Source organism: Muntiacus reevesi, chromosome 14 (genome assembly GCF_963930625.1).
Source record: "Muntiacus reevesi chromosome 14, mMunRee1.1, whole genome shotgun sequence".
Lineage (NCBI taxonomy): Eukaryota > Metazoa > Chordata > Mammalia > Artiodactyla > Cervidae > Muntiacus > Muntiacus reevesi.
Window position 1 is genome coordinate 65,986,511 of NC_089262.1, and position 12,819 is coordinate 65,999,329.

The following is a 12,819-nucleotide window of genomic DNA, read 5'->3' on the forward strand; positions in this document are numbered from 1 at the left end:
ACAAGCTATCAATCCTTTTCTAGCACTCTGACTCTCATTTCGCAGTTCCCTAGAAAGAGGTGGACTGACTAACATCTCGAAATGCGCTCAGATGGGGCCCTGGAGTTCTGGGTCTCAGGCCACCAGGACATCCGTGTGGGGAGAGCAGCCCCCCAGGCCACCTCCCCACCAGCCTGGGCCTCTGCTTCCCCCTACTTCCCACTTTCCCCGCCAAATCACGAGCTTTTAGGAGCTAATGGGAATGGCCAGATGGGGAGCACTTTAATGTGATTTATCTGTTAATCAGAAAGCACGAATTTGCTTTTTTATATAATTGGTTTAGTGATTTGTGCGAATTTCACAGCAAATGCGGCACAGTGCTTATCGGGTGTGCACCAGCGGCAGCAGCCCCAGCACCGGGCAGGTACTTAGCGCTCCATACGAGAAACTGTGCCTGATGAGCTTTCCCAGGAGACCTCCCTTTGGAAATATTCCCATCTGGGAAGGAGATGCTCAGCACAGTTTGGCTCAGCTCAGCCCAACTTTAGTTCTTTTCCCGGTATCCTAACCCCGCATGGCCTCCTGCCTTGGCTCCCCCTCTCCCCAGCCTCTCTGCCCAGCCAAGGCCCCAAGCACCCAACCTCCAGGGCAGTCGGCTCCCCCTGGAGACTCCTTACCAAGTTCTGGCTCAGCAGCTCATAGTCAAAGATTTCCATCTCATACTGCTCTGCCAACTCCTTGCACAGACTGATGGCCTCTTCCCACATCTACAAGGAAGGTCACGGAGACAAAGGTTAGAGGGGCCTCCAAGCTTGCAGAGCCGTTGCTGAGGAAGGCACTGGGGCAGCTCCACACCTGGGACTGAGCCACAGTAGCCTGGCCCCAGCCCCGGCCCCACACCCAGGGAACCAAATGCATCCCAAGAAGCAGGCCTATCCTCTGCTTCTCACCCTGGTTTCCTGATAAATAATGGAACACCCACACACTAGGCTAAGTGCTTTATTTACATGCTCTCTGGATCTTCGCAACCCCTCTGAGAGGTGACTAGCAGCACCTGCATTTTCCAGGTGAGAAACAGAGGTTCAGACCGGCAGAGCATCCACCCCAGGTCAAAGCCCTAGCCTAAAGCAGGGCCAGGAAGTGCACTTGAGAATGACCCTTGACCTTATGCTAAGCTTTGGCGGGCCAAACTGAGGAAGGAGCATTGACAAACATGTATACTACCGTGCGTAAACTAGGGAGCCAGTAGGCAGCTGCTACACTGTACAGGGGCCCGGCCCAGGGCTCTGTGATGACCGAGAGGGGTGCGATGGCAGGAGGGAAGGGGACTCGGGAGGCAGGGTATACATAGTGTGTGCACGACGGGTTCACGCTGTTGTGCAGCAGAAACCAGCACAGCGCTGTAAACACTGCACAGAAACTCTCCTCCAGTTAAAAAACAAACCCCTCCCTTAGAAAGGGAACGTGCTAGTCCCCCAATCACGACCAACTCTTTGCAACCCCATGAACCACAGCCCAGCACACTCCTCTGTCTGTGGGATTCTCCAGGCAAGAATACTAGATTGGATAGCCATTCCCTTCTCCAGGGGATCCTTCCTGATCCGGGGATCAGAGCTGGGCCTCCTACATTGCAGGTGGATCTTTACTATCTGAGCCACCAGAGATTTCCCAGAGAAAAATGGTTCACAAAGAAAATAAGCAAGCAGCGAATTTCTGAGGATAGAGCTGGAGCCAGATTCAGTTCTCTTGATGTTTGCTACTGGGATCTTTTCACTCTGCCAATCCCATCACTTTCTTTTTCCCTTTGGCCAACTTTCCTCCCTCCCTCCCTTCCACCCTTCTCTTTCTCTCACTTTTAAAGACAAATGTGGTAAGAACACTTAACCTGAGATCTACCCACTTAACAGGTTTTTAAATGCATAACACAGAATTGTTAACTATAGGCCCAATGTTGTACAGAGATGTCTAGAATTTACTCATCTTGCATAAATAAACCTTTATACCATCACTTCTTAACTACATTATTTAGGGTGAGTGAGCAATGGGCGGCGTGGAGGTGGAGGAGGTACTAGAGTATTTAAAAGAGTGATGGAAACTTTTTTTAAACAGGTCTTTTGCGTCTTTAAAAAAATTCTGAAAAAAACCTCTGGACAGAGGGGGTCATTTCCATCTGTTCCATTTTAATTGAAACCAATAGATCATCCTTCCATCCTAGATCAAAGGGGTCAGGAACCTCTACAGAGAGGCAGAGGGAGGTGCTGGGTGAGCTGGAGATCTTGCAATCTCAAGGGACACCCATTACATTTTAAATCTGGTTTCAAATGGAAGATACACCTAAATGGAGAAGTTGGGGGAGGAGGGGGAGGAGAGAGGGGAGGTTGCCAAAATGCAGTGTGTGCTTTGTCGCAGAAGTGCTCTCTCTGCATCCAAGCATAAAAATAAATAAAAGCAAGTGCTGAGTGGAGGAGCCACGGCTGTAAACCCATGGACAGCTTAGTGAGCAGCATAAAAATGTTTTACGTGCCAGGAGGAATCAAGTCCACAGATGAGTATGGGCTGGTTCTTTCTCCTTAGCCTGAACGAGAAGATGCGGTTAAAGCCCCGGGACTGGACCAAGGGGCTGTTTGACTCAAGTGGAGGTCTTTGCCAACTTTCCACCATCCTATGCCAGAAATAATCTCCCTATGTGTTAAGGGATCAGTGAGGGGCTAAGAAGAGAGACAGGCAGGGAGTTGAATGCCTGGAATGTCCTTCAGGTCTGCCTGTGTGGTCACTAGGACCTCTGCCGGTCACTGATCCCTGAGTCTCTTACACTGGTTACTGAGTACCTGCTGGCTGCTGGGCATGGTACACAGGGATGGGACAGTGATAAAAATGGACAAGACAGTCTCTGCTTTCATGAAATAGAAGTGGGTAAAGCATACACATAAACAGATGTACTAGTTGGGTTTGAGGAATGTGGAGGAGTCCATCAGGTAATGACAAGAGGACTTAAGGAGTAGAAAGTCATTCCGTGTGTCTAGATCAAAAAGTCTCCATGACGGGAGGTATGGGGAGAGGAAGTCAAAGGGATGCTGAAGAGTCTGGGCTTCACTCTAGAAGCCCCCACAGCAGAGGCACATAGAGGGAGCTATCCCCATCCGCACCCTCCTCTCTGCCCCTGAAGCGCTTTAGCGGCACCTTGTTCCCGCCCTCCTCCTCCCCATTATCGCACACCACCAAGGGGTTATGTGCAAAAAAAAAAAAAAAAGATGATGACCCGTATGTGGGCTTTGCCGACTAGTAACACGCCCCTTAGTACCCGGGCTTACGCCTTTTTCCTCTCTGCTCAGCAAAGGGTTGGCTGAGTCGGATACTGGCAGAGGACAAGGCCTGACAGGTCCTCTCAGGGTTTTTCCACTCTGATGGACTTAATCAGCCGATAAACCAAGAGTGAGCTCAGACTCGACGTCCAGCAGGACAGGAGGCTCCAGAGAGGGCCGAGTCTCTGCCCTCAAGAGGCTTAGGACCATAAATTACAAACACAGTCTTCTCCAACCGCTCAACGCCTGGGAATTTATAAACCCTTCCACAGACATTACCTCATTTCATTTTTTCAGGGAAGGTGGGGAGATCACACTAAGACAGATGCAATGAACTGCGGTGACAGAACAGGTCAAAAGTAAGTGTTAAATTGGGCCCGATGAACTGTAAGAGGCCTGGCCATTCAGAGGAGAGGCATGGCTGTAGGTAAGCTGGAGGACTCGGGGAAAGCTTGTGAGAGGAAGCAGGCAGTCAGACGGTGCCTCAAGGGCAGAGAACTGAGTCTGCACACTGCAACTAAGAGTCCACACGTCACAATTAAAAACAAAACCCTGCATGCTGCTACCAAGACCGGGCACAGACAACTAAATAAATGTGCTCATGCTCAGTCGTGTCCGCCTCTTTGTGACCCCACGGACCGAAGCCCACCAGGCTCCTCTGTTCATGGGATTCTCCAGGCAAGAACACTGGAGTGCTTAGCCATTCTCTTCTCCAGGGGAGTTTACCGACCCAGGGATCAAACCTGGGTCCCTTGCATTGCAGGTGGATTCTTCACCATTTGAACCACCAGAGAAGCCCTTAAAAAATAAATAATTAAAAAAACTGAACAAGTTAGTAGTATATACCAGGTCTTATAGAGAAGGCAATGGCACCCCACTCCAGTACTCTTGCCTGGAAAATCCCATGGATGGAGGAGCCTGGTGGGCTGCAGTCCATGGGGTTGCGAAGAGTCAGACATGACTGAGCGACTTCACTTTCACTTTTCACTTTTCTGCATTGGAGAAGGAAACAGCAACCCACTCCAGTGTTCTTGCCTGGAGAATCCCAGGGATGGGGTCGCACAGAGTCGGACACGACTGAAGTGACTTAGCAGTAGCAGCACCAGGTCTTATGCTAAGTGCTTTACATCATTTTCTCACCTAATTTTCACAATGCAGCTAGAAAGTAGGTACTATCAATATCTCACTATTATGGATGGGGAATTGGAATCTCTGAAAAGCCATGGGGATTGTAGGCAGTAAAGGAATGAGGCTTGAAACCCAGACCCTGAGCTCTTAGCCACCTACTATGTCTCCTACAGCATTTGAGCTGGTGCTTCCTGAAGGGCCAGGTGGAGGCTGGAGGGTGGACAGTAACTGGTTTGGCCAATCTCCAGACAAAACATGACAAATCACCCTGTTCTTGCTGTTTAGAGATCAATGATGACACTATGATGTCATTCATACATTCAATTAATTCATTTATTCAACATATATCTTTTGGGTCCCATACGTTAGGGTCTGGGCTACCTACTAGGCACTTGGCAGTGGACAAGACAAATATCTTTGCTCTTGGTCTTCTAAAGTGGAGAGCCAGACAATGAACAAGTGAAAACAAAGTGATCGAGGTGATGTCTGACAGTGGTAAGTGCTTTGAAGAAGAAATGAGTATGACTCACAGCAGGGGTACTGCTGTGTATGGCCTGGGAAGGCCTCCTTCAGGACATGACATTCTTTGCTTGGGCAAAACCCTGAGCTGTGAGAAGGAACTGGCCATGGTAAGATATGGAAGAGAAATGTCCTACGTTGGGAAAAGCAAGTGCATAGGCCCTGAGGTGGAGAACAGCTTGGCACAGAATTTGTGAGCAAGAGGGAGCCTGGCAGAGCTGACACGGGAGAGGTAGTCGGAGGACAGCTCATACGCGGCCTCATTTCCGAGCAGGACAATGGGGTATATTCTGTGGGATAAGTATGTTCTATGATCACCGTTTTCTATATGAAGGACGACCTGTTGCAGGGTAATAGAGGATACAGGGCTATTGCATAGGACTCAATGTGTCCAGGTGAGCAATGCTGGTGCCTTGAACACATGTAGTAGGAATGGGGATGGAGAGAAATGATCAGACTTAGGGTTGGGCAGGAGAGCTGACCAGACCTGCAGATGGGTTACATGTAGAGTATGGGAGAGAACAGTCCTTCCCAGTAGCTAGGGTTCCCACGGAGAGAGGAAGGGCAGTGACCAATTACCTTTCCTTTGTCAAAGTAGCCTATGATGATATCATAGAGTGTCTCCTTCAGCTGCCGGTGGGTCTGCGGGTGCTGCTGGCCTGTCTGCATGACCTGCGATGCACACTGCTCATCTGACCACTGCAGAGAGAGGACATACAGTCACCCGGGGCAGGTGTCTCCCCTACTGCTGAGGAGTGGGAGGAGGCACTGCAGACACCCCTGCCTGAGTCCTCGCTGCCCTGTCAATCAGAGAGATGTTCTTGGCCTGCAGTTTCCACAGGAAGCACCTCTCCATTTCTGCGGAGTCACACTTATCGACTCTCTGGACATTCTGTTGGTTCCTGTGTATGGACTGTAGGATTTTCCTCTGAATTCCTGCAAGACATGGCCCCAGCTCTTCAAAACCCAAAGGAAATCCTTGAGACTTTGTCCTGCTCCAGCAGCACTTTCAAGAGAAGAAAAACAGCTCACAGGGCATGCTAATGATTTATAGTTGATGCTTGGATGTTACATAAAACAGTTTGAATGTTATGTAAAACTTCAGGATACATCTCAGGGGGTTGTTGTTGCTGCTAAATGCAAAGGTCACTTGAAACCTTATGTGACCAGATAGAGCAGTGCAGAAAAGTAACCTGCCAGGTTTAAAGTCTGGGGACACAGGGCAAAACAAAATTTATTTGGCTAATTTTTCTTTTCTTTTTTTTAAACTTTTCAATTTGCTGTGAGGGCTCCATGGGAATTTCAGCATGAATCCTCTTCACGGGGAGGGCAGTACCTTGAGAAGCCAGGTGTGGAGAAGGAGTGTATAGGCAGCCTCTGTGTAGTTGTCACAGTCCAGGTGAAGGTCACGGAGTTTGTACAGGTACCTGTTTGGGAAATACGTTAGATCACCAGATGCAGTAATAAGAATGCAGGTGGTAGGGCCAGGCCAGAGAGAGCAGCTGGATACCTCTTGGATCCACAAGGGAGTCCCTGACCTTCAGTCCCCTGCATGAGTGACAGTGATAGCGCCTAGAAGTTGTGGGACATTGAGGGTCTGACAGGACCATGCCAAGTATTTCAGTGCCTCAGATCATGTAAGCTGCCTGACAATCTCATAAAGTGGGTCCACTGAGAATTTTCATTTACAGATAAGAAAGCTCTGGCCTGGAGAAGTTAGGTATCATTCCAGCCAATATTCAACTTCATACTGAAGACTCTGGCCAATGCAATATGACAAGTAAGGGAAATCAAGGAAGAAGTAAATGGCTTGTTGGAGATCATGTGCTGATGAATGAACTGGAATATGATCCTAGTTTAACCGCCTTCAGAGACTATACTCTAATCATTGTACAACTCCAAGGGCATGGGCAAGTCATAGCACTGTAAAGGGGAACTTCTACCCTCTCTTCAATGCTCTCAAGGTGTAAAGGAAGTGAAATTTCTGATAAGTAAAGAAAGGGGTTAGAGATTAGACATTCAGGTGGAGGCATGGAGCTGTCAGCAGAAAGAATCTACAATTCAACTGTAATGACATTCCCATCTCCTACCCTTCTGCAATGTGATGATCTAGTTCTGAACCCTAGGATGACTAGGGCTGAAAGATGTTAAGAACAGGACAGGATCACAGGAAGGGAGCGTCAATCAATTATTTGATACATAATGTGTATTAAGTGAATCAACTTCTCTGTGCCTTAGTTTGCTCATGTGTAAAACGGTAGTGCTCGCAGAACCTACCTACAGAGTTTCTGGGCCTATAAAGGGCCAAACACACCCTGTAGGAAAGGCTCTGTGAATGACAGCCAGCATTGCTACTAATAAATGCCAGTATCCACTGGAAGTGATTAGCCCGTAGCCAGCATTGAGCAGTGACAGCTATTATCTATTATCATTGTGCATCAGGTTCTTCTACAAAACATTCTCTCCTGCCACTGTTGGAAACAGAATCCAGAGCCAAAAAGCCTCTGCTTTGGTGACTTGCATGTCATCAGGAGTATTTTTTAAGTCCGACTCTTAGTAATTTGGTGAAGGGAAGATGCTGTGACGCGATGCCCTTGATCTTTCCTCTGAGAGGAAACGCACTGTCTATAATGGTGCCAAAATTCTGCCTTGGCTATCTAACTACAGGGAACAAAGGCTTTCTCAAGCATCTGCGCTCAAATCAGGTCTCAGTGCTCAGGATTAGACTTCCTGTTATAAGAAAATCTTCTGCACAGAATGTCACCCGAGGAGGAGCTAGGGTTTAATGTCCTTGGCTACATAAAGCACGGCCAGTGGACCAAACAGAGGCTGCCTGAACTCAGGGTGGGGACTGCCAAAGATTCTGAAGGGGAGAAAAGGCAACTAGTGGTTTCTGATACTAATGAGCTAGTGACCTTTTGCTCATTTATTTATTCCATCAGCAAAGTTGAACTGAGCACACAGGCTGTGCCAGGCATGAGAGATAAATGGTGGCAAAAGCAGACCCCATTCATTCTCAGAGGTTAGCATTGTAATTTAGGAAGAGAGACAGGCATTGACTAAATAACCAAAGAGGTAATTGCAAAGATACAATTGTGACCAATGTTGGAAGGAGAGGTCTACGGTTACTATGAGAGCAGGTGTCATCTAGGTGGGGCTTCTGGAAAGTTTTCCCGAGTATGACACCTGGGTTGGGATCTAAGGATAAGAGGACAAATGGCGGGGGTGGGGGGGCATTCCAGAGAGATTGTACATCCATCCATTCCACTAATGGGTGCTTTATATATAGCATCAATTCATCCTCTCAACAATTTTTCTTTAGATAAGAAAACTGAGACAGACATTAAAGTAGATAGAGCTAGAAATAGGTAGAAGCAGGTTTTGACACCAGCTGTTTCTGCCTTTACAATCACTCTTCCCCACCTAACTTTCTGCTGATCAGCAAGCTATCGTGAACGTGCAGTGCATGCAGCCTGCACGTAAGGAATGTGGAGCTGTGGGCAGCTTTCAGAAACCCCTGTGTACACAGTCACACCCTATCCTGTCTCTACCTGCTTGTGCATGGTCGCTGACCCCTGATGACTGGGTCCAAAAAACTTGAGGAAACTGGTCCGAGGGAGAGCTTCTCTGCTGCTTTCAACTCCTTAACTGACTGAGATACTCCCTATCCTTTGTCAACTCAAGGGTTCAGTGATCAACCACAGAGCGCACTACAAGACACCCTGATGGGCCTGAGTTGGCGGGGGGGGATCCAAATGCAAACAGATGGCAGACGGGCAGCTTGAGTGAGGTGGAGGGGACGAAGTCTGCTGGGGAATGGAGGCCGTGGGACGCTGTGGCCAGATCACGCCTGTCCCGTCCACAATGCTACCACCTACCTAGGCGGTGGGCGTCAGGATGTGTGGGCCCTGTGTTGCCATACCTGTCAAGTTTTTCAGAAGAGGGAAATTTTGACTTTTATGTAACATCTCTAGATTTTTAAAATTTGGCAACCAATTAAAAATGTTTTTAAATACTATGCCTGCCAAACAGGACAGATTTTCAGACTATATCTTATTTATAATGTCTGGTTTAGGCAAATATGGTTTTCCTAGATTACTATAGGATTCACATCTATAAAGCTTATGGAAATCTGGGATTCTCCATCTGTGTTTCTAAAATGGGAAGAAACGAAAAGAGATTGGGGAGGGAACCAAGTGCCAGGCACTTTACCTGTAGCATCTCATTTAATCCTCAGAACAGAATGGAAAAATTCTACATGGATAACCCTAGCCCAAACACATGGAGTGATTTTTCCAAGGTGGCAGAGGATAACAAGTAAAGCCCCAGGTCCTTTGGACCCAAAGCACTGTGCTTCTACACTGAGTCACGTCTATTGATGTTATAAATACTATCCAAGCTCAGGACAATCCATGGAATTATCTTTTTTCCAAATGATAGTTCCTATTTCTGGAATAATGCTGAAGTACCTAAAAATATTTGCAGTAATAGCAGAGTGAGTTTGAACATGGAGTCTCTGGTGTTCAACAGAATGTGTCAAAAACCTTGAAAGGGCCTTGGCGTTAATCTTACAGTCAGTTCCACGTCGCAGGTCTTTGTCTCACAAGGAGATGCATAAAGATATATGTCCAAGAATTTTGCCATTGTGATATTTATGATAAAAAAAATTGGAAACAACATAAGTGTTCAACAACATAGGATTGGCTATATAAATTATGGTATATTCTGGAATGAGAATTTTATAGTTTCATTAAAAATTATGTTGAAGTACATCTGTTGACATAGAATTCTTGTCAAGCAAAGAATAAATTATGAGCAATATGATCTCATTTTTTAAAAAAAATAGGCATGCACAGAATTTGATCTGTATATAAATATTAAATGGTCTGGGAATATGTAGAGATTATGGTTATTTAAAAAGAGTTTTGTTTTGCCTCTCCATATTTTATGAGGATTTTAGGGGTAATAACTATGCATTATTTTTGTATGAGTAAAGTAATTAAAAAAAAACTTTGAAAAAAAAAAGAAAACTTTGAAGGAAAAAAATGAGATTCTAAGAAGCACTGACAAGGGAGTTCTTTGCTTCAGGTGAATGTCCCCCTAAAATCCTTCATGTGATTTTTCAAATAAGTGTCTTTTAAATGCCTACAAAGAAGCTACCATCATACATCTTGGTAATTTTTTCCCTTTGAAGTTGGACTGGCCAATGATCTAAGTATTTGCCTTCCAAACTCTAGACTAGGGCTTCACATGCCAGTCTTGTAACAAATACAAGTGCAATTCATCTGCACAATTCACAGCAAAACAGCACAGCAGGTCAGAGAACTCCAGGTGGATCTGGGGGGCTGACCGTAGGAGCATGCAAAGAGTTGAATCCACAAAGATGGATAGGAATCAGAACACAGAGGGTCTGAGTGTCAACAAAATGTGCTTAAATTCTGCTGAAGGCAGTGGGGAGCCATGGATGGATATCTAGCAGAAGAGTGACACAGCAGGTTTGGGTTTTAGAAAACAAAAATCTTACCTTATATACATCTCTTCCCGATTATTATCTTTGTAGAAATTCTAGATAAGGGAGGAAAAACAGTGATGAGTGTTTTTCTTTGCAGAACAGCAAGGGTGGAGGGCATTGTGATGCAGATGAGAGAAAACTGCTATTTACTATCTGGGATAGTAAAGATGAGATGAAAGCAAGAAATTTACTTTCCTGAATGCACCAAACTGCTTATTCTGACTTTAAAGTCACTCCCCTGATCCTTAGACTATAAAGGGACAGAGGAAGTATCCCAGCCGTCACATCAGGAGGTGCAATCCAGCTACTTGCTGCATTGAGAGATAGGCTTTTGAGGAGACTGAGGAAGTTTACTTTGACAGGGTCTACTATGAAAGGCAGCCCAGCTTGATCTTTAAAAGCTCAGATTCCGCACTGAGGAGAACTTGAGTTGGAATCAGAATAATAGCAATAGTCAGAGTAACAGTAATATAATCACAATAGATCCCAGTGATGATAACAGATCATAACTTTTGACAGTGCAGAACTATCAAGAGTTATGTTGAGATTCCACAGTCAAAAACATTTAAACTTGGCAATACCTATTCCATCTCAAGGCTCACGTAGACCAGTGTTTGTTCTGGAATCACATACATTTTAAAACAAGTCCTTACAGATTTTGAGTCAGGAGGTTATGATCTCACACATGAGCCACACTTGGAGAAAATCCAGGTTTTAATTCAATGCACCCATGTGTACCTAAGACTCTCAGAGGGTGAGATGGTGTGTTCCAAGGCACAGTGGCTGGCAGAGTCCCACTAGACCTCCAGACACGCCCACCCCATCCTGTTCTTCCTATTGTGTTTAAGCCACACTCCAAAATCAACAAGATCTGCTTAAATTCTATGCTAGGCTTAAACACGTATAGACCTACCTTTCCCAACTTCCCCCCAGGTCAGATTCTGTCAGTGGAAGGCCAGTTTCTTCAGCCAACGTCTACCTCTCCAGTGACAAGAAACTGCTAAACTCCTAGAAAACCCCTCCTTTGTGCCGTTTATGTAAAGCGGGCCGTGTGGCCTTGTCAGCAATGAGCTCCTTTCTGCTGTAATCAGGAATCTTAACTCCCCTTAGCATATCAGAAAGTCAATGGCAATATCTAGGGTGTTTAAAGGGTCCACTTAGGGTAAACGGAGGACACACAGCAGAACTCTGGGCACACAATTTCTATTTCTGGAGCACTGGAGGTGTCGGGGGGATTGATGGACTAGATGCCACGTGGTCCTTTGGCCAATCTTATTCATTTTAATCCCTTTAGGGTGGGTTGACCTGGTGAGTATGAAGCACTGTTGCTGCTACGAGCTGTCTCATAACCACATCACAGGACATTTGAAAGGGAGACTGGGAGCTGGCCTGTGGCAGGTCGTGTGGTACAGGGGCGAAGAGTCTGGGTTTGGAAGTAACTGCTCTAGTTGGCCTGTCCCACAGTACTTTTCTATAAATCCTAGTTACGAGTAGTGCTTCATTCCATAAGATAAGGAAACAAACACACAGTGAGCATTTAACCATGGGTCAGAACTGTACTCCTGCCTGGAAAATGCCAGGGACAGGGAAGTCTGGCGGGTTACAGTCCATGGGGTTGCAAAGAGTCAGACACAGCTGAGTGACTAGGCCACCCCCACAGGACTGTATAACCTATGAATTAGGTACTCTTATTTTCACCATGTAACAGATAAGCAAGCTGAACCTTCAGAAAATTTCCTTGGGTATTCTATTAATTATCCGAGAGAGGGTGAGAATAGGCTGTGTGACTGCAAAGCTCATACTCTTAACCTCTTTACACTGCCGCTTTCTTTTTCTGCACTGCCTTATGTGCCAAAGGAGATACTGCCATCCCTTGATATCTTCAGAGTAACGGTGCCCGGACTACCAGACACCAAAATACAAGGATGCTCAAGTCTCTTACATAAAATGGTACACTAACAGTATTTGCATATAACCTACACACATCCATATACTTGGAATCATCTCTAGATTACTTCTATTTACTAAAACAATGTAAATGCTATGTAAACAGTTGTAAATCCAATGTAAATGCCATGTAAACAGTGGCTAGCATTCAGTAAATTTAAGTTCACTTCTTGGAACTTGTGGATTTTTCCCCGTGGTGCTTTCTGTCTGTGGTTGTTCAGTCAGTGCGTACCAAACCCCGTCCATGGGGGTAGAAAAAGCCGGGGAGAGCTGACTACACTCATTCCCATTTCATAGAGATGATAGACTGAGGCACAGGAACACAACAACGATTGACTTCAAGTCACAGAGCTGGCAGATGTCAAGAGAGGGGCTCACTCTCCTGTTTTGCTGATTTCTAAAGCCCTGAGCGTGGCTTCCCCATCCAGAGCA

The 12,819-nt window shown here is 46.1% G+C and overlaps 1 protein-coding gene across 1 annotated transcript in view; it reads right to left on the bottom strand.

The window, feature by feature from the left end:
* Positions 1-12,819, bottom strand: part of DOCK2 (dedicator of cytokinesis 2) — a 459,258-nt gene that overhangs the window by 36,929 nt on the left and 409,510 nt on the right. Inside the window, exons 36-39 of the mRNA XM_065905443.1 lie at positions 10,453-10,493; positions 6,265-6,355; positions 5,508-5,627; positions 657-746 (exon numbers count right to left, since the gene is read on the bottom strand). Of these exons, the coding sequence (XP_065761515.1) occupies positions 657-746; positions 5,508-5,627; positions 6,265-6,355; positions 10,453-10,493 (342 nt within the window). The remainder of the gene's footprint in view (positions 1-656; positions 747-5,507; positions 5,628-6,264; positions 6,356-10,452; positions 10,494-12,819) is intronic.